This window comes from Gallinula chloropus (genome assembly GCF_964237585.1).
Source record: "Gallinula chloropus genome assembly, chromosome: 1".
Taxonomy (NCBI): domain Eukaryota; kingdom Metazoa; phylum Chordata; class Aves; order Gruiformes; family Rallidae; genus Gallinula; species Gallinula chloropus.
This window is the reverse complement of record NC_140085.1, coordinates 188,789,449-188,809,252: the sequence shown is the minus strand read 5'-3', so window position 1 is coordinate 188,809,252 and position 19,804 is coordinate 188,789,449. Positions and strand designations below refer to the sequence as shown.

General features: G+C 54.6%; 1 protein-coding gene across 1 annotated transcript; it reads left to right on the top strand.

The window, feature by feature from the left end:
* Positions 1 to 6,226: 6,226 nt before the first annotated feature.
* LOC311205044 (proteasomal ATPase-associated factor 1) lies at positions 6,227 to 19,430 on the top strand (the record flags this gene model as incomplete). The annotated part of the gene is made up of 12 exons (XM_084279334.1): positions 6,227 to 6,273; positions 6,365 to 6,405; positions 7,582 to 7,685; positions 8,564 to 8,653; positions 9,686 to 9,784; positions 11,023 to 11,173; positions 12,885 to 13,079; positions 14,661 to 14,752; positions 16,229 to 16,344; positions 16,986 to 17,068; positions 17,902 to 17,984; positions 18,995 to 19,430. 12 exons carry the CDS (start codon positions 6,227 to 6,229, stop codon positions 19,070 to 19,072), a joined length of 1,179 nt encoding a protein of 392 aa, XP_084135460.1. The 3' UTR covers positions 19,073 to 19,430.
* Between the last annotated feature and the right edge of the window lie 374 nt (positions 19,431 to 19,804).

Sequence of the window (19,804 nt, the reverse complement as noted above, 5' to 3'; positions counted from 1 at the left end):
GCAGACCCTGTGCAAGGACACAGAGAGGCAGGGGGCTGGGCTGGGTGTGGCCATCGCTGTGGCATCAAGGCTGCACAGCCCACTTCAGGTGACTGGTCTCTTCTAAGGGCAGTGGGGGTGCCTCCCACCTGGAGTGGGGGGCAGTCGCTCTTTGCGCCCACATGTGGCAAGTCTGGCCAGGGACTTGCACCTCTGGCTGCAATGTTTTTCCTTTTTCCCTTCCCCTTCCCTCTTCCCCTTCCCTCTTCCCTTCCCCTTCCCCTTCCCCTTCCCCTTCCCCTTCCCCTTCCCTCCCCTTCCCTCACCTCCCTGCCTCTCCCCTCCCCGCCTCTCCCCAGTCATCCCCTTTCCCTTGGCCATTCCCAGGGGCACACCCAGGGTTGGGAGAACACCTCTAAACCCCCATGAGAGGCACAGGAGCCCCAAGCTCTGCTGTGACCAGGCCCCATAGGGGCAGTTTATTGGAAGCAGCAGGCAGGAATAACAGGAATCACTGTGGAAAACGCTGGGAAATGTTGCTTTTGCAAATTGAAAAGGGTTATTGTATTTTCTGCAGAAGAATTTAGGATATATAGAAACTCTTGGTAACTGAACAAAACTGAACTTTATTGGTGTACACAGCTGTAACAACAATAGAAACCAGCCACAACCAAAACCAAAACCAAAACAACAAGAGCTCCTCACAGTGCATAGAATTTTATCGTGCGGCATCGTTCACACATCGCCACGGCATCTGCAACCCTGCGACAAGAAGCATGGGGCCTCTGCCTAGAAGGAAAGCGATAACAGAACAGGAAAACCTTGATTCTTTCTAAACCAACTATCTGAGTTTGAAGAGACCTCTCAGTCTCAGCAACACCCACCTCTCTGGTTGCTGCGGGAGGTGAAACCGCACATGTTGGGTAGGCTGTGATGACCTGAAAGTCTAATAGCAGGGGAACAACACACCACTATAGCCATAGCAAGGACATTGTCCCTGCTGCCTGGCTAGAGTGCTGTAGAAAGGAAGCTCACGCATACGTGAATCCAGTGAACCCAGTATTTCCACCATGATGATGGTGCATGACAAAAAAAAGAAGACTCCAGCCGGTTTTGACCAGGCCTGGAGACCCACCTAAAGCTTAATTTGCTAAGTAATGGGTGATGGGGTGGGAAAGCTGTGGACTTATGTCTCCACATTGCTGAAATGTTGCATTAAGACACTTGTAAAGGGTTAAGGAATAGCTTGAAGTGCCACAGTGGTGACCTCCTATAAACAATGCCTCCCTTGAACGACTCTGCCTCACTGATAAAGAAGAAACACCAAGTGGGACATAAGTTTGAGCCTAATACCATATTTTAAGTAACTTACACACTCAAGGACTATGTGCTCTGTGGAAATAAAATGACTTCTTTGACAAGTTCCAGTACCCCCCTCCTCCTTATCTGTTCATGAATTCCGTGCTTGTCTCTAATGGGTCACAAATGCAGGCAAAGCATTTCATTGTAACTAGTTCAAGCTCCCCCTTGTCCTTGAAGGTACACAAAACCTGCTGAAACCCAACTTGGAGTTGGGATCAGAGTCAAGGGGTAACTGAGTCTGCTCAAGACCGAAGGTTACTTGCGGTGAGGAAGAGGAGCCATCTGACTTCATCTCCACGACCCTCAACAACCACCATCAAACAGCAGTGCGCAGGCGCAGTGGGGAGGAGTTGATGGAAATCACTTCTTGGAACTCATTTTAATACAAAGCAGGACAGGTTATGAATATGTATACGTGTATCAGGTAACCTAATGATATTTGAATAAGGATGTGGTATAAAAGTGCTACAAACTGACCAAAGCTGTGCCTACTTTGCTAGGTCACCAGCACTTGCAAGAATGTATAATAAATTACTGTTTCACTAATGTGTCTACCTCAAGTCCTTTCTTTAGGACCATTGGCATTTCCCCACTCTCCCAAGCCTGGGGAGTTTTGATTCCTGCTTCTCAAGGCATCACCATCAGGACGAGCCGACAATCGGGGTAACAAAAGCAAGGGTGGAAATCAAAGCACCTTCATTCCTTCATGGCAAATGTAAGACCGTTGCTCCAGCAGGCTTTTCCCACCTAGCGACCTGTCCTCAGAGATCAGTGGAGGATGGGTGAGAAGAAAAATGCAAACACGTACGGCAACGCCTGACAGATACTCTCCCAGCTTTGATAGCCTGCAGGCTCAGGCACCTGCTGACCAAGAGGCCTTTAACAGCCTCCGGTGTCTTTTCATCTACTAAATGGTCTAACAATCTTTAAAATCCACAAGAGCTTTCTACACCTTCAAGTTCTTGCCATTAGGACTTCCCAAGGCATTTCTTGTGGACATGTCACCTGAAAATGTATTAGATGACACATTCTACCTGAAAGGAACAGCAAATCTTTTCCTCTTCACCTTCTGCAGATCACTCAGGAGTTTAAAAACCTAACACAGGCCCTCACCTCTTCACCAGCTACAAACTCGGTTAAGGGAAAGGTTCTCAAGACCTCTCCTCATGCTTTCACACTTCTCTATCTTTTCCAGCTTTTCTAAACCCTGAGACCAGCACTGAAGAGTGCTGAAAAGAGAGATCTACAGAGACTGCCATCTACGGTCCCTTCCCTTCCCAGTAAATTCTACAGTGCAGTTTGCACGTTGGTAACTCCTGAGCATCACATTTCTAACTCTAAGGTCTTGCTCCTCAGCAACAGACAGTTACAGCTTGGGTCCTCCTCTTTCTCTCCCTTGCACATCTCACCATCAGGCCAAGGGGGATGGAGTGAAGCTGAAGAAGGGAAGGGTTAGGTTGGATATTAGGGGGAAGTTTTTTACAGAGAAAGTGGTGAGGGGCTGGAACAGGCAGCCCAGAGAGGTGGTGGGTGCCCCATCCCTGGAAGTGTTCAAGGCCAGGTTGGGTGGGGCCTTGTAGATACAGTCCTGGAGGTTGGTGGGCCTGCCTGTGGCAGGGGGTTGGAACTTCATGATCCGTGGTGAAGTGCTTCCCACTCTTGGTCCTTTCCAACCCAGACCATTCTATCATTTGATGAGTCTATGATTCTACTTTAAGAGGACTTGAACCTTAGGAGGTCAACCTGCTTCCACCAAACAGCTAAGACATCCCTGAAATCAGCTATGCATTCTACTAGCAATAATTGAGAGACTGGCATAACCAGTGTGCATGTCTTGTAAGCAGAACCACCTGAGCTGCTGCCAGCCTCTCTACGTGTGCTTCACAAGGCCTGGGGGTGACACTGCGAAGAACAAGGCGAAGAACACGTTTCCCAGCTCCTGATCTGCCTCTGGCTTTGTGGCTGGGAATCCCCTGGGTCACCCCCCATCTGCAATGTTGGAGCAATAAATATTTTTCTGTTCCTAATGCTGTGGTCCATCCATCCATCCATCCATCCATCCATCCATCCATCCATCCATCCATCCATCCATCCATCCCCCAACCTTTCCCTCTATCCCTTCCTCCCTCCCTCCCCTGGTTTGGGTGCGAGCCCCTTAGTGCCCGACCCCTGCGAGCACAAGCCGGCCTCAGGCACCGCTGGCACCCCAAAAAGTGGGGTGGAGGTGGCTGGTATCCCAGTGGGTGTGCTGGTGCCTGGGGATGTGGGTGGGCTCGGAACGGGGCCAGCAGCACCCACAGGGGACCCTCACCCAGGCCCCCGAATGCTGAGCAGCGTCTCAGGGGCTGCAGTGGAGATAGGCCCTGAAGCCCCGAGGCTCGACCCAGAGGCCCTGAAGCAAGGCTGACCTCTAGATGAGTCTCACACCCCAGCACCGTGTTCCCTCCACAGCGGTCGGGATGCCGCTGTCTCTCTCTTCACATCTCTCTCAGATGGGCTTTCACCAAGGCCCGCTACTCCTTCCCCGAGCCCTGGCCCGGTGCCATGGAGGAGCTGGAAGCTCTCAAGCCATCGCCAGCCCTCCAGACCCATCAAGATCCTGAGGGACTGGGGACAGAGCCAGGGCCAGCCCTTCACCAAGACTTCCCACTGGATCTGCCACTGGAGACTGACCAAGAGCAGGGCCATGGACAGGTCTGGGACAGGCCATGAGCAGCACGGACATGGAGCCTTCTCCTAGCAGACACCCAGCCATGGACATGGACAAGGAGTAGCTGGTCCTCGAGGTCATCCACACTCTGTGCAGCGTGGAGCGAGAGTGCTACAAGGAGCTACAGGTGTCTCTGGTCCTGTGGCAAGGGGCTGCAAGGGGAGCCTGCAGTGTGATCCCACTTGGGGATCCCTCCCTCCAACCAATAGGAAGAAGGTGCTTGGCCAGATGAGTCTGCTGAAGCCCAGGCTGTGTCCCCGGTGTCTTGGAGAGGAGCAGCCAAGGCTGGACAAGGCTGCAGGGGAGGACTCAGTGAAGCAGGAAAACACATGTGATCCCCTGTGCGCCCAGCACCACCATAAACAATACCTGCTGAACAGCCACCAAGGCTGGGGAGTTTTGATTCCTGCTTTTCAAGGCATCACCCTCAACTCGGAGTCCTGTGCCAGTTGTGATTTTTGGCTGGCAGCCCCTGTACCCAGCTCCCAAGGAGATGCCCTCAAAGTTTCTGCCCCCCGGGAGATGCCGTGGGCAGCCTGTCCTTTCCAGCCCCCCCAAATGCCTTTTTCTTTTCTTTTTCATAGCTTTGTTCCATGGAGGCAGCATCAGAGCAGCCTCTCACTCCTGAAGAGCACCTTCCCCACCCCCACGCGGCTTCTCACGAGAGAAATTCTGCCTTCCTCATTCCCCCCTCCCACCCCAATCCTCTCCTGTGGAACATGAGGTTATCACGCTGGAAGGACGGGATGCCATGCGGAGGGACCTGGAGAAGTGGGCCCAGGGGAACCTCATGAAGTTCCACAAGGACAAGTGCAGGGTCCTGGCCTTGGGTCGGGGAAATCCTCACTGTCAATCCAGGCTGGGAGAGGACGTGGTAGAGAGCTGGTGAGAGGTGTCCCTGCCCATGGCAGGGGGTGGGACTCAATGATCTTTGAGGTCCCTCGCAGCCCTGAGCAGTCTGTGACCATTGCTGGAAAAGCTTTGGGACAGCACAGGGAAGGACACAGAGTAGAAATCCGTGGTAGGGCTGTTGCAGAGTCGAGCCTCAGCTTGGGTACCCCAAGCGCTCCCAGTTTGGGCTATTTTGGACCGGAAACACCCATCTGTCCCCAGAAGCATCCCCTCCCCCTGGTGGCACAGACAGAAACGAGCCCTTTGGCCACCAACAGATTTAATTCCCCAGTGCTGCTGCCAGAAAATCGGGGTCAGGGGTGTGTGGCTGCCCCCCACACCTGGGCCACTGGGGGTGGGCTGGGTGACAGCACCAGCACCAAAGGTCCCCAGTGATTTCAGTTCCCAGGTGGTGAAGCAGGGTGGGCTTGGTGTGAGCCAGGTGCTGCTCCACGGGGCTGGGTGTCACGCTGCCGGCGTGCCATGCACTCGCCGAAAGCACGGACCTGGGGCTGGCAATGGCGCCAGTCCTGCCGCGCCGCCATGCGGTCCTGCAGCTCCCGGTGCTGCGCGGCGCAGCCCGTGCGTGAGATCATGGCGTCCACTGGGTCCTCCTCCTCCTCCTCAGCCTTCTCCAACGATGGAGGGTTCCTGGCGTGCCCGGGTCTCGCCATCGCTGAGCCAGGCTGGAGCAAGGAAGCAGGGTTTGGGGTGCTACCTCCCCCTTTTTTGGGGGCACCCTCCCGCCCTGCCCCTGTGGGTGTCCTCATGCAACCCCAGGAGGAGCTCAGCACCCCTCACACCCCATGCACCCTACCGCCCACTCATGGGGGCCCAGAACCTTCCCAAACCCACGGGTGCCTATCTCCCCTACTCCCACCCACGGGTGCCCAGCAACCTCCCAAATCTAGGTGTGCCTGTCTCCCCTGCCCCTGTGCCCCCTACACAAATTTCCGGGTGCCCAACACCCCACCCGTGGGTGCTCAGCACCCTCCTCACCCCCCACCTGCCCTTTCGCCCAGGCACGTGCCGTGCACTTTCTATGCCACTCCCGCGGGGGTCCAGCACCGCCCCCCACGGCCCCCCCATACCCCTCCCCCTCCTTGGCCCCCCCATACCCCTCTCCGTGCCTACCCAGCGGCGCAGCGCGGCCCCTTTAAGCCCGGTGACGGGGCGGGGCGCGACCGCGGAAGCGCCTGCTCACTGGCGGCGTCTTTCCCTTTGCGCTTGGCGGGGGGCGGCGGGCAGGCCGGAGGCGGCAGAGGCGGCGTCGGCCGCGCTGGGATGGCGGCGGCGCTCCGGGTGCAGAGCGACTGGAGCCGGGCACTGAGGTGGGCGCCGCCCTCGCGGTCCCCTTCCCCCCGCTCCCTTCTCTGCTCTCTTTCCTCCGGCTCCGCTCACAGCCGCTCTTCCTCTCCGCAGGAGGGACGAGGGTGAGGCCTGGCTGAGCTGCCGCAGCCCTGGTGAGTGCTGAGGCGGTGTGGGGGGGCTCAGGGGGTGGCAGGCTGGGGCGAGAGGAGGCACACGGGGACACAGCACGGGCAGTGCTGTCAGGGACCGCAGAGATGGTTGAGTCCCGCCCCCTGCCATGGGCAGGGACACCTCTCACCAGCCCCGGCTGCTCAAGGCCCCATCCAACCCAGCCTTGGACACCTCCAGGGAGGGGGCAGCCACCACTTCCCTGGGCACCCTGTGCCAGGGCCTCACCACCCTCAGAGGGAAGAATTTCTTCCCATTATCCAATCTAAATCTCCCCCCTTCCGGTTTAAACCCATCCCCCCTCGTTCTGTGTCTCCCTGCCCTTCTGAAAAGTCCCTTCCCAGCTTTCCTGTAGCCCCTTCAGGGACTGGAAGGTGCTGTAAGATCTCCCCAGAGCCTTCTCTTCCCCAGGCTGACCCAGACCACCTCTCCCAGCCTGGCTTCACAGCAGAGGTGCTTCAGCCCTCTGAGCATTTCTGTGGCCTCCTCTGGGCTTGTTCCACCAGTCCCATGTGCTGCTTACGTTGGGGACTCCAGAGCTGGATGCAGTACTCAAGAAATTAATTAGGTTTTTATCTAGTATAAACAGGGCAAGTGAATAGTTTTCAACTCTGTGCTCATGTTTTGTTCTAAAATCTGTCTCTAAGGGCTAAATTATATGAAAATGCGCCAGGCTGGGTTGGTGTAAAGAATTGCAGCAAAATTCCTTTCAGGTCCAGCTGAATCCGTAACTTTTCCTTGAGTTTGTCAGGTTAATCAAGATCTTACTCACTTTTACAGTGCTAAACCTGAGGTTGAAACTAATAGCATTTACAGGATCCTAGAATCCCCTGGGTTAGAAGAGACCCTTGAGTTCACCGAGTCCAATCAGGGCCTGGTCCACCTCTAGATCATGTCCTTAAGCTCTTCATCTACACCCCTTTTAAATACCTCAAGTCTGGGGCTTAAGGGGGTGGAGGGGTGCTGTGGGTTAGGAGAGGTGAGGGCAGTTGGGGGGCTGTGTAAGGAGTGAGGGCGGTTGGGAGTGTTTCCTGTGTCTCAGGGAGGGTTGAGGGTGGTTGGGAGGGGTGCCCTGTGGTTTGGGGCGGGCTGAGGGGAAGATAAGCTGGGGAGGGGGTGGGGTTGAGAGGTGGCTGAGCTGATGGCTGTTCTCCCCACAGGGAAGCCCACCCTGTACGGCAGCTTGACCCGCCGTGGGCTCAGCACTGAGGGCGTCCCTGACATCGCTGCTTCCGAGGGCTTCGTGGTTGGGGAAGTCACCGAGGTGCTGGGGTGGGCTGGGGGATCGGTAACTGCCTTCTGTGTGTGAAGGGGTGGTACTGTTATACCAGCCAAAATAAGAGCCTAAAACTGTTTCCCAGTTCCCTGCATGGATTATCCAGCTGTCCTTGGCACCTCGCCTGTGCTGGGTCCTGGAGCTGGTCCGTAGCATCCGCTCATGAGTCTCCCTCTCTGGAGGTATTCAAGACCCATCTTGAGTTCCCAAGGTGAACTCAACTACAAGCCCCAAGCTGCTGTTCCCAGACTGCCACTGGTCACACACAGCCAAACTGGTGAGGTGGAACAGGTCTGGAACGAGGTGTACAGGGAAGGCAACAGCTCCCAGCAAAACAAAGTATATGGAGCAGGAGATCACCAGTATCTTCTCATGGAAGAACTTTTCCTGGTGAGGGTGAGGGAGCCCTGGGACAGGCTGCCCAGGGGGGTGTGGAGTCTCCTTCCCTGGAGATATTCCAGCCCTGTCTGGATGCCGACCTGTGCGCCCTGTCCTAGGGAGCTGCTTTGGCAGGGGGTTGGACCTGATGATCTCCTGAGGTTCCTTCCAACCCCTGGGATTTTGTGATCATGCTGGGGTCGTGTGTCCCATAATCTTAGCATCTCCTGACTTAGAAGGGACCCACATGGATCATAGAGTTCAACTCCTGGCTCTACACAGGCCCAGCCAACTCCTGTGGCCATAATGGCCATCACTTCCCACCCCAGGCTTTGTGTCTTGCAGCAGTAGAACGAAGCAAGCCCAACACTCTGCTTCATCCCTCCTCAGGCTCTTGAGAGACCACAGCCAGGTCCAAACCACAGTTCCACCTCGACAGCCTGACGGCCCTTCTAACTCTTCTTCTTCCCTTTTCTTCCCTCCTCTAGAAAAGCATTCTCATTTCTTGTCCACATGAAAATGCATCCACAAAGTTTCTGGCTCCTTACACAACTTTTTCCAGGATTCATCAGAAAAGTGTAAGTAACCTTGTGAAATGAGGTGGGGGGGAAACACATGGGACTGACCCCGAGCTTTCGCAGCGTGTCTCAGGCGTGTTGCATGCTTGGTCTGAGGGTTGACCAGCAGTGTGACTTCATATTTGAACTGGGTCATTAAATGTTATAGGATCAGAGAAACTTGGGGAAGTTGCTTGTGATTGGGAAAGCTGGAGAGCTGGGCAGGGAGAAACCAGGTGAGGTTTGATAAAAGCAAGTGGAGAGTCTTGCACTTGGGAAAGAATTGTACAGGCTGGGGGTGAGCTGCTGGAGAGGAGCTCTTCAGAGAAGGACTTGGAGGTCCTGGTGGGTGACAGGGTGGCCATGAGCCAGCAGTGTGCCCAAGGAGGCCAATGGGATCCTGGGGTGCATGAAGAGGAGCGTGGCCAGCAGGTCAAAGGAGGGGATCATCCCCCTCTGCTCTGCCCCGGTCAGGTCACACTTGGAGTGTTGTGTTCAGTTCTGGGCTCCCTGGTATAAAAGGGACAGGGATCTCCTGGAGAGAGTCCAGAGGAGGGACACGGAGATGATGAAAGGCCTGGAGCATCTCCCCTGTGAGGAAAGGCTGAGTGAGCTGGGGCTGTTCAGCCTGGAGAGAAGCAGCCTGAGAGGGGATCTGATCAATGGTTATCAATATCTGAAGGGTGGGACACAGGGGGACATGGCCAGCCTCTTCTCAGTGTCTGTGGGGACAGGACAGGGGGTGATGGCTTCAAGTTGGAAGTTTCTTGGGGTCCCTTCCAACCCAGACCAGTCTGTGATTCGATGATTCTTGTCCTTGTGTAAGGGTGTTAAGTGTTAGAAGAGCGTTACCAGGCTGGAACTGTGAAGCCGTGGTGATGGAAACTCTGCGCGGTGCTTTAAATCCCCCCAGCAGTGTATGTCTGGGGGTGACAGTAGCACCCGGTGATGTGCTTAGCAGGTCTCCCCCAGCAAGGAATTAGGCTCTGGAGCAGAAAACCCTATGTAGGAGGTGACACAAAGCTAATGTTTGGTGTTTCCACCCTCCTGCAGGTTACCTGTCTTGATATTTCCAGCGGCGGTGGGCTCGGCGTGTCAACCAGCACAGATGGGACCATGAAAATCTGGCAGGCTGCAAATGGAGAAATAAGAGTAAGAGCATTTAGCTTTGATGTTGTGTGTTGGCTGTGACCTTAACAAAGTCCTTTGACCATGAATTCAGTCAGGCTACCCATACACTGTGGCCTAGGGAAGGTGGGAACCTGACTTTTGGTTGCAGAGCTAATTGAAATTATCCACCTGGGAGGTTTGAAGTTCAATCTCTTGGAAAGCCTGACTGCTCCCAAGGGAAATGATGGCTGGCAATCCAGAGGGAAATCCCAGGTTGAAAACGAGAAAGGGTGGTTAGGAATGACAGCTCCTAACCTGTGTGCTGCAAGCCCTGAATTGGCTTCTGCAGTAGAGAAGAGGTGAGGAAAAAGACTCCTGCCTGTGATGAATTAACTGGGTCGTGGCTAGAAACACCGGTTACTGTGGTTCTTGTGCAGCTTGACCTGTCAGCTGCTTGTTTAGCAATGGATAAAGACATTTCACCCGTTCTTAGAACCAAATGTAGCATCCTTTGCTGTGTAATTAGCGACTCCAGCAGTGGAGGGAGGCACAAAGTGGACCTGCCAGCTCTGTGCCTGCCTCAAATTGAGATGAGTTCCCTTGCAAGAACCCAGACCCAGAGGATTTGAGCTTAATCCACTGCCCACGTGGGAACACCAAGTTTTAGAATCCCAGACTGATCTGGGTTGGAAGGGACCCCAAGGATCACAGAGTTCCAACCGCCCTGCCACAGGCAGGGCCACCAACCTCCAGGCCTGGAGCTACACAAGGGTGCCCAGGGCCCCATCCAACCTGGCCTTGAACACCCCCAGGTACAGGGCACCCACCCCCTCTCTGGGCAGCCCGTTCCAGCCCCTCACCACTCTTTCTGGAAAGAACTTCCCCCTAATATCTAATTTAAACCTCCCCTCTGTTAGCTTTAATCCACCCCCCTTGTCCTGCCATTAATTACCCTTTTAATAAGCCATTTCCCCTCCTGTTTATCTGCTCCCTTTAGGGAAGGGAAGGCTGCAGTGAGGTGCCCCCAGCTCCTTAAGCCTTTCTCCGTAGGGGAGGTGCTCCAGCCCTCTAATCATCTTTGTGGCCTCCTCTGACCCCTCTCCAACAGTCCCACATCTTTCTTGTGTTGGGGCCCCAGCTCTGGACACAGGACTCCAGCTGGGGCCTCCCGAGGGCAGAGCAGAGAGGGACAATCCCCTCTTCTCCAGTGTCACAGCTCAAGAGTCGCTCTGTGTAAGGGTGATAACAATGGAACTAGCACGTAGTTCTTTGTTTTCCAGAGACTGTTGGAAGGCCATGTGTATGATGTGAATTGTTGCAGGTTTTTTCCATCGGGCCTGGTGGTTCTGAGTGGAGGAATGGATGCCCAGCTAAAGATCTGGTCAGCAGAAGATGCCAGCTGCGTAGTAACATTTAAAGGTCACAAAGGAGGTACAGAGTGCTCAGGCTTTAAATACTGCTTCATCTGCCATGTGTATAACTGTTTTGTGCCTGAGGGGTAACGGTCAGTCACCAGCCTACTGGAACAGGCTGCCCAGGAGGGGAGAAGCCTCCCTTGTGAGGCAAGATAACACAACCCCTTTTTCCTTTTTCTCCTTTGGGTTTTGGGGAAATATTTTGACTCCTCCAAGTCTCAGGATGTCACCATGTGAAGATGCCCTGGCTGCAGGGCAAACCAAGGGTCTATAAAAGCTGGGACTTGGCTACAGAACCCCAGCCAGAGGTAGATTTTGAGTGGCACGTGGCCAGGGCTGTGGGCTTTGGCTTCTGCCCCCTCAGAAATCTGAAATGCGTTTAAAAGATGTGCCGGTTCTGAGGATAAACCTGGCTGGAGCTGTGTGGAGCCAGGAGTTGGACTCGGTGATCCATATGGGTCCCTTCCAAGTCAGGAGATTCTGGGATAAACAGCTCTAGGGTGAGGCTGAAGGCCACTCTCTACAGGGCGATGACAGGAAGAGTTTCATCTAGTGCAGTCACTACAGATATTTCTATTTGAGTTCTGGGAGCTTGATAGAATCACAAGGCTGGAAAAGACCTTAAGATCATCAAGTCCAACCATTCCCATCCTAAGCACAACCATAACCCTAAGTACCTCATCTACCCTTTTTTTAAAACACCCCCAGGGGTGGGGACTCAGCCCCCTCCCTGGGCAGCCTGTTCCACAGCCCCACAACTCTTCCAGGGAAGAACTTTTCCCTCCCATCTGAGCTGACCCTGCCCTGGTGCAGCTTGAGCCAATTTCTCTTTGTCCCATCTCCTGTCCCCTGGCTGAAGAGACCATCACCCACCTCTCTGCACCCTCCTGGCAGGTCAGTGGAGGCACTGAGAAGGTCTCCCCTCAGCCTCCTGTTCCCCAGGCTCAACACCCCCAGCTCCCTCAGCTGCTCCTCAGATGATTTGCAAAGCATCAATTAAATCCTCTAACCATCATTTTTCAGATCCAGACTCAACATCCCCATGGTTAACTCTTTTGGGGATGTTAGCAACTGGAATGAACTGTGCTTCTGATGTTGCTGTAGCTGGATGATGTGGATGCTTCTTGCCCCACACAAGCCTTAGCATGATCCAGAGTTGGGCTGGGCTTGGACTTCTGTCCAAGTTAGAGGCTGATTTTGGAGCTGGAAACTCAGCTGTGGTATCAGCTCAGTCTGAGGCAAGGTGTTGCCAATTATTTTACTGGTGATTCATGAAGTCACAGAAGCATAGGGGTTGGAAGGCACCTCCAGAGCCCATTGGGTCCAACCCCCCTGCCAAAGCAGCTCCCTAGGACAGGTCACACAGGTCGGTGTCCAGCCGGGGCTGGAATATCTCCAGAGAAGGAGACTCCACACCCCCCGAGCAGCCTGTCCCAGGGCTCCGGCACCCTGACCATGAAAAGTTCTTCCACGATACTGGTGATAATCTGCCTTTGTGCCAGGTGATGGCTCCTGCTCCATATGCTTTGCTTTGCTGGGGGCTGTTGCCTTCCCCGTACACCTCGTTCCAGACTTGTTCCAGCTCAGCCAGTTTGGCTGTGTGTGACCGGTGGCAGTCTGGGATCAGCACTTTGGGGCTTGTAGCGCAGTTCACCTTGGGCAATGAGCTGCGGCGTCTGTCTGTCTTCCATGCTGTCTGTCTGACTGTGGCCTTTGCCTTGACACAGGTATTTTGGACACTGCCATTGTGGATCGGGGAAGAAATGTCCTCTCCTGCTCTAGGGATGGCACCGTGCTTCTCTGGGACTGCGGGAAATCCTCCTGCCTGGGTGTCATCGCTGACTGTGGCTCTCCTGTCAACGGCATCGCTGTGGGTGCTGCTGACAGCTCCCTCAACCTGGGCTCGCCTGAAAAAGCTCCTAGTAAGGATCTTGCTCTTAAAAATTCGTATTTCTTCTCCTAGCCCAAACTGCTTAGGTTTGTCACCAATAATGCTGAGTGTGGGGCTTGCTTCTGTGCCCCTCCTATCTGGGGAAGGGACCCTGGGTGACCAGACCAGAGCACTCTGGTCCTGTGGAGGAGTTGAGCGTTATCAAGCAGGTTAAGACCGATTGAGTCTCTCTAATTGCTCCTGGGGTGTCTCAGTTACTGTTACACAGCCAGGGAATTTGAGTATTATAAAGGAAAAGCTTTATGTGGAGTGAACTGGAGACACATGGCTCTTTCCTTGTGGTGGTGTGGCTCTGGCTGGAGGCCAGACACCCACCAAAGCTGCTCTGTCAGTGCCCTTCTCAGCTGGACAGGGGGAAAATAGATATTGAGGGGCTCAGGAGTGGAGATAAGGGCAGGGAGAGATCATTCCACAATCAGCGTCACGGGCAGAACAGACTCAACAGGGAATAAAGGAGAGAGACTCTGGTTGATGGCACTGCCCTGCACCCCCAGTGACACCAGAGTCGGGTGATGAGAAGTGTGGCCAGATCTTAAAGCCCCTCCCCCCACCCCTCCCTTGTCAGCAGACTGAGCTTTAGCCAGGATTTCGCTCCCTTCTTCCCCAGATTGTGGCACGGGGAGGGTCAGGGACTGGGGGAATGGGGATTTGGGTCAGTTTCTCACGAGCTGTTTTCCTTCCTTCTTAGCTGGGGAGGGAGGGATGGGGGCATTCCTCACCCCCTCCCCCTGCTGCACTGTGGGGTCCCACCCACAGCAGACAGTCCTCCAGGAACTTCTCCCAACATGAATCCTTTCCTGTGGGGCTTGAGCTCCTCACCAAGTGCCTCAGCGTGGGTCCTTCCATGGGGAGCCGACCTTCAGGCCCAGACTGCTCCAGCCTGGTCCCCTACAGGGTCACAAGCTTCCCTCCCCCCCGCCCAGCAGACCTGCTTCGGTGTGGGTCTGTCTGTCCACAGGCTCCAGGTTTCACTGCCAGGAGCTTGCTCACACCTGGGATTCCTACGGGGTCACAGCGCCCTTCAGGTGTTCCCACCTGCTCCAGCACGGGATCGTCCATGGGCTGTAGATGGGATCTCTGCTCCCTGTCATCATCCATGGGCTGTGGGGGGACACCCACTCCACCATGGGTTTCTCCAGGGGCTGCAGGGGCATCTTTCTCTCCGGCACCTGGGGTGCCTCCTCCACCCTTCCCTGCCCTTGGTAGCTGCACAGCTCCTCACATCTTCACTCCCTTCTCTGGGGGCACAAAGCAGCTGCTTGAGGGTTTGTTTCTCCTCACTGTGGTTCCCAGAGGTGCTGTGACCATCGCTGATGGGCTCGGCCTTGGTCAGCAACGACTCCGGCCTTGAGCCATCTGGTGTTTGCTCTGTGGGGCCTGCAGAGAGCTTCTGGCTGCTTTTTTGCAGCCCCCCTTCTCCATGGGAACCCAGCCACCCAAAACTGTGAGACTCAGGGTACAGAGTTAACACCATTACGGGTTCAGCTGTCGGGTTTGGGTATCACCAAGGCTCATTCCGTCCCCCGCTGGAGTGAACTGATGTCTTTGTCAGGTGACCGTGAGGTTGGGACAGAAGGGAAAGTCCTGCTGCTGGCTCGAGAAGATAAGAAGCTTCAAGGAGTGGGACTGCAGAGCAGGCAGCCGGTAAGGGGACTCTCAGAGGTGTTTCCCTGGGGAAGGTGCTAGAAAATCCGCTCAGAGGCATCAGGCCTTTGGCTTCTGTTTCCTTGGGTTGGAAGCTGTGGGTTGTGTGGCTGTGCAGAGCACTGGGCAGAGGAATGAAACCAGGTTCAAAACAACCCAGATCAGTGAGGTGGTTAGTGTTAATCCTGTTCCTTTCCCCTGGTGAGGTCCCCCCCAGGCCACACAACGGGACAGAGCCAGGCCAGGTGGTGGTGGGGAGCTGATCCACCTGCCTTTGGGCTTGTGTGCTCCCCAGATACGCTCTAAATGAAACCCCAGTACCACAAAGTACTTCCTACTGTGCCAGATTTATTTGAGAGCGGGGAGGTTAAGGATTAAGAATTGGCTCTGGAATTTAACCCAGGTACTGGGTTAAATGAAAGGCTCTTTAAACACTGGCCAGTAGATGTCATTGTGAGTGCAGGAACCACAGGCTGCCTCCTGCATCCAGAGTGGAAAGCTGCTCTTGGTTCTGCCTGGTGTTTTAACCACGGTGTGAAGGGAACCTCAGGTGGTCAGCAGTCCATTGCTCTCCTTTTGGAGAGGGAAGATGGTGGTGAATGGAGTCACAAGTGGTGTTCCTCAGGGGTTGGTCCTCCAACCCACCCTCTTTAATATCTTCATTGATGATTTGGAGGAGGGAATTGTGTGCTCCTTCAGTAAGTTTGCAGATGACACCAAGTTAGGGGGAAGTGTGGATCTGGCAGAGGGTGGGAATGCCCTCCAGAGGGACCTGGGCAGCTTGGATCGATGGGGAGAGGCCAGTGGGATGGAGTTCAACACGGTGACGCGACGGATCATGACGTGAGGAGGTCTCCCCTCAGCCTCCTCCAAGCTGAACACCCCCAGCTCCCTCAGCCACTCCACGCAGGATCAAATCTCGGCCTTTTGGCTAAGAGTGTAGTGTCTCTTCTTATCAGTTTAATATCTGATACGTCCTTGATGAGAGGCCTTTATATTAAATGAATTTTTGATCTTGGGAGTTGAACCCTGAATTTGCCTGTGGCAGGGGGGTGGGAACTTGGGGTCCCTTCCAACCCAGACCATTCTGTGATCCTGTGCGTTGCCCTCCAGCCCCTTCCCCAGCCTGGTTGCCCTTCTCTGGACACATTTCAGGACCTCGACGTCCTTCTTACGGTGAGGAGCCCAGAACTGGACCCAGCACTCGAGGTGCAGCCTCACTAGTGCCCAGTCTAGGGACACAGGATCATCGAGTCCAACCCCAGGATCCAGGAGCATTTCCTGACTGCGCCGTGTCTGCTGACTTGGCGAGACTGATTCTGGAGACCTGTTCTCCTGCCCATCTTGGAGCAGGGCTGAGGGGTTACTCACCTGGCTCTGGGTTTGCCAGTTTGTGCTGTGGCTCCTGGAACTTCTGGGTGTCCCGTGGCCTCATCTGTCAGTGTCTGACCCTTGCATTTGTTCCTGTGTCCTCAGGTGTTCCTCTTCATCGGATCCGATGCGTTCAACTGCTGCACGTTCCTCTCTAGTACCTACATCCTAGCAGGGACTCAGGATGGGAACATCTATCAGCTGGATGTGAGAAATATTAAGTGAGTGTGTGCCAGGAGCTGGGAGTTATTGAACAACCAACATGATCTCCTACTGGAAGGCGACCTGCTCAGTAAAAGGATCATATAATCATAGACTGGTCTGGGTTGGAAGGGACCCCAAGGATCATAGAGTTCCCACCCCCTCGCCACAGGCAGGGCCACCAACCTCCAGGCCTGGATCTACACAAGGTTGCCCAAGGCCCCAGACCATCCTGGCCTTGAACACCCCCAGGGACGGGGCACCCACCACCTCTCTGGGCAGCCTGTTCAAGAGGGAAAGGTGTGGATGTTGTCTACCTGGACTTCAGTAAAGCCATTGATGCTGTTTGTTAGGGCATTCTCCTGGAGAACCTGGCTACTCAGGGCTTGGGTGGGCTTACGCTTCACTGGGTAAGAAAAAGAGCTGGATCCCCGGGCCCAAAGAGTTGTGGTGAATGGAGTTAAATCCAGTTGGTGGCCGGTCACAAGTGGTGTTCCCTGGGCTCAGTTCCCAGACACTCCTGGGTGATCACTGATCACACCCCCACGTCCTGCAGATGTTCCTCCTGTTATCTTCTAACCCTGAGCTCGTATTCACGCATTGGGGTGGGCTCCTGACTACAGCCTGTAACCACCTTCCTTGTTTCTTCTCCTCCTTCTAGTGCTCCAATCCAGGTGATCCATAGATCAGGAGCACCAGTGCTTTCGCTGCTCCCATACCGAGACGGATTTATCGCCAGCCAAGGTACCTCAAGTGTTCCCCTCTTCCAGTAGAAATTGTAGAAGCAAATTGAGGAGCTTTGTGCTCTTCGTTACCCTTTTACATATAAGCACAGTCTGTGTGGGCAGTGTGTCCCTGGCAATGAGTGAGGGGATGTAGCTGTGTTACGTGGCTGCTGTTGGCATCGTGAGTTCCGTTCCTCACCTTCCCTGTGTTCCTCCAGAATAGGGTCTGAGGGCGCCTCTCGGCTGCTAGAGCCTTTTCTCATCTCTCTGACATCTTCACAGCATGTTTCCCTCTGTACCCTGTGATCAGTGACCCTGTACTGGGCATTGGTGAGGCTGCTCCTCCAGTGCTGAGTCCAGTTCTGGGCTCTTCACCATAAGAAGGACATGGAGGTCCTGGAGCGAGTCCAGAGAAGGGCAGCCAGGCTGGGGAAGGGGCTGGAGGGCAAATCCTCTGAGGAGTGGGTGAGGGAGCTGGGGGTGTTGAGTCTGGAGAAGAGGAGGCTGAGGGGAGACCTTCTCAGCACCTCCACTGACCTGCCAGGAGGGTGCAGAGAGGTGGGCGATGGTCTCTTCAGCCGGGGGACAGGAGATGGAACAAAGTGAAATGGGCTCAAGCTGCGCCAGGGCAGGGTCAGCTCAGATGGGAGGGAAAAGTTCTTTCCTGGCAGAGTTGTGGGGCTGTGGAACAGGCTGCCCAGGAAGGGGACTGCGTTGGACTTGATGAGCTTAAAGGTCTTTTCCAACCTCAGGATTCTGTGCCCAGGCCTTTTCACTGGGCCCACTGGAGCTGTCTGTAATTAAGAGCGTGGCTCACTTCACTAATCGCCCTGTTTTCCTTCCTCTGGCCAGGCGATGGAACCTGCTTCATCATTCAGCAAGACCTCGATTACATCCTGGATCTCACAGAAGCGGACTGTGACCCTGTGTACAAGGTGAGGGATGCTGTCTTATCACCCCAGGTAAGGGGTGTAGGGAAGCTTGATGCCAGGTAGCAGGCAGCTGCCCTTATCTCAGGACTTGGCAGCCTGCACCTCAGGTTCCTTCACACAGTTGCCTTTTAAGCTGGTTTCCCCCCCTCCCCCAAATAATCTAAATATTTGGCATAAACAAACCCTCTGGCCTTTTATCTGCATCATGCAGGAGCGATACCAAAGCAGCAGAGTAGCTTGGTTGTTGGAGCAGCTCTGGCAGAATTAACTGAGCTGTGAATTAATTGCTTGGAGGATCCTTGGGGGTAGAAGCAACAGCTGGCTGGGCACTGCTGCCTCTTCTCTTGCCCCCTGGTGACTCGGGACCCAAAAGCAGGCCTCTGGCTCCTGTGTTTCCAGACACTCTGCTGCCCTTGGGAGTGTGACATGGGTTCCCTCAGCTCTCAGCTTGGTGGTGCCAGTGGAAATGTGCTTTTGGTTTTAACCCACAGAATCACCAGGTTGGAAAAGTCCTTTAAGCTCAGGGAGTCCTGTCCTGTGCTGACCCAGATCTCTCAGTCCCTCATCTCCCCATCTGTTAAACACAGCCAGGGGTGGGGACTCAGCCCCCTCCCTGGGCAGCCTGTTCCACAGCCCCACAACTCTGCCAGGGAAGAACATTTCCCTCCCATCTGAGCTGACCCTGCCCTGGTGCAGCTTGAGCCCATTTCCCCTTGTCCCCTGGCTGAAGAGACCATCGCCCACCTCTCTGCAGCCTCCTGTCAGGTAGCTGTAGGTGCTGAGAAGGTCTCCCCAACCCACTCCAGCTCTGCCAGCCGGTTTTCCCCCTTCTAAGTACCACTCCTGTGGAGGCTGAGATCTGACCCACACCAGTCCTTGGTGTCTCAACCCCTTTTTGCATTTAACAGAAGAACCTCTGTTTGAGGGAATCAATGCCAGAAACAGGCTGTTAGCTGTCACTTGAGCAGCAACTCTCCTTAAATCCCACTCACTTTCCCCTCCCTCTTTTTCAGGTAGCTGCTTGGGAGAAGCAAATTTACACGTGCTGCAGAGATGGCATAGTGAGGAGATACCAACTTTCTGACCTTTAGTTGCCTGGATCAGTGTGGAGTTGCACCAAAGTAACTCTTCCAAGCTTATTTTCTGGGGTGGTATGTTTGAGGTGCGTGTGTAGAAGCTTCTGAGGCCTGTGGAATCTTCTGAGGCTGTTGGGATGAGCGGGCTCTGTACAGCTGGTTTTGGGGATGTTTCTTACTGTGGGACAACTTTGGATTTTATTTTTTTAAATTTGGAGAGAGGGGCTCTGAGGTGTCAGGGAGGGTCTTGTGCTGCCACACATCTTCTCACTGCTGGCATGGGGCGTGGGGCGTGTGTGCAAACTACTAAAATATATTGGATGTGGGGGTGACCTTATGGCAGAATGGCCTGAAATAAAGCAACACAACACCATGTGGGAAATATATTTTCACAGACTCACAGAACTGCAGGGGTTGGAAGGGACCTCCAGAGCCCATCGGGTCCACCCCCCCTGCCAAAGCAGCTCCCTAGGACAGGTCGCACAGGTCGGTGTCCAGACGGGGCTGGAATATCTCCAGAGAAGGAGACTCCGCACCCCCCTGGGCAGCCTGTCCCAGGGCTCCCTCACCCTCACTGGGAAGAAGCTCTTCCCCAGATTGGTGTGGAACTCCCTGTGCTCCAACTTGAGGCCATCGCCCCTTGTCCTGTCCCCACAGACAATGAGAAGAGGCTGGCCATGTCCCCCTGTGTCCCACCCTTCAGATATTGATACCCATTGATCAGATCCCCTCTCAGGCTGCTTCTCT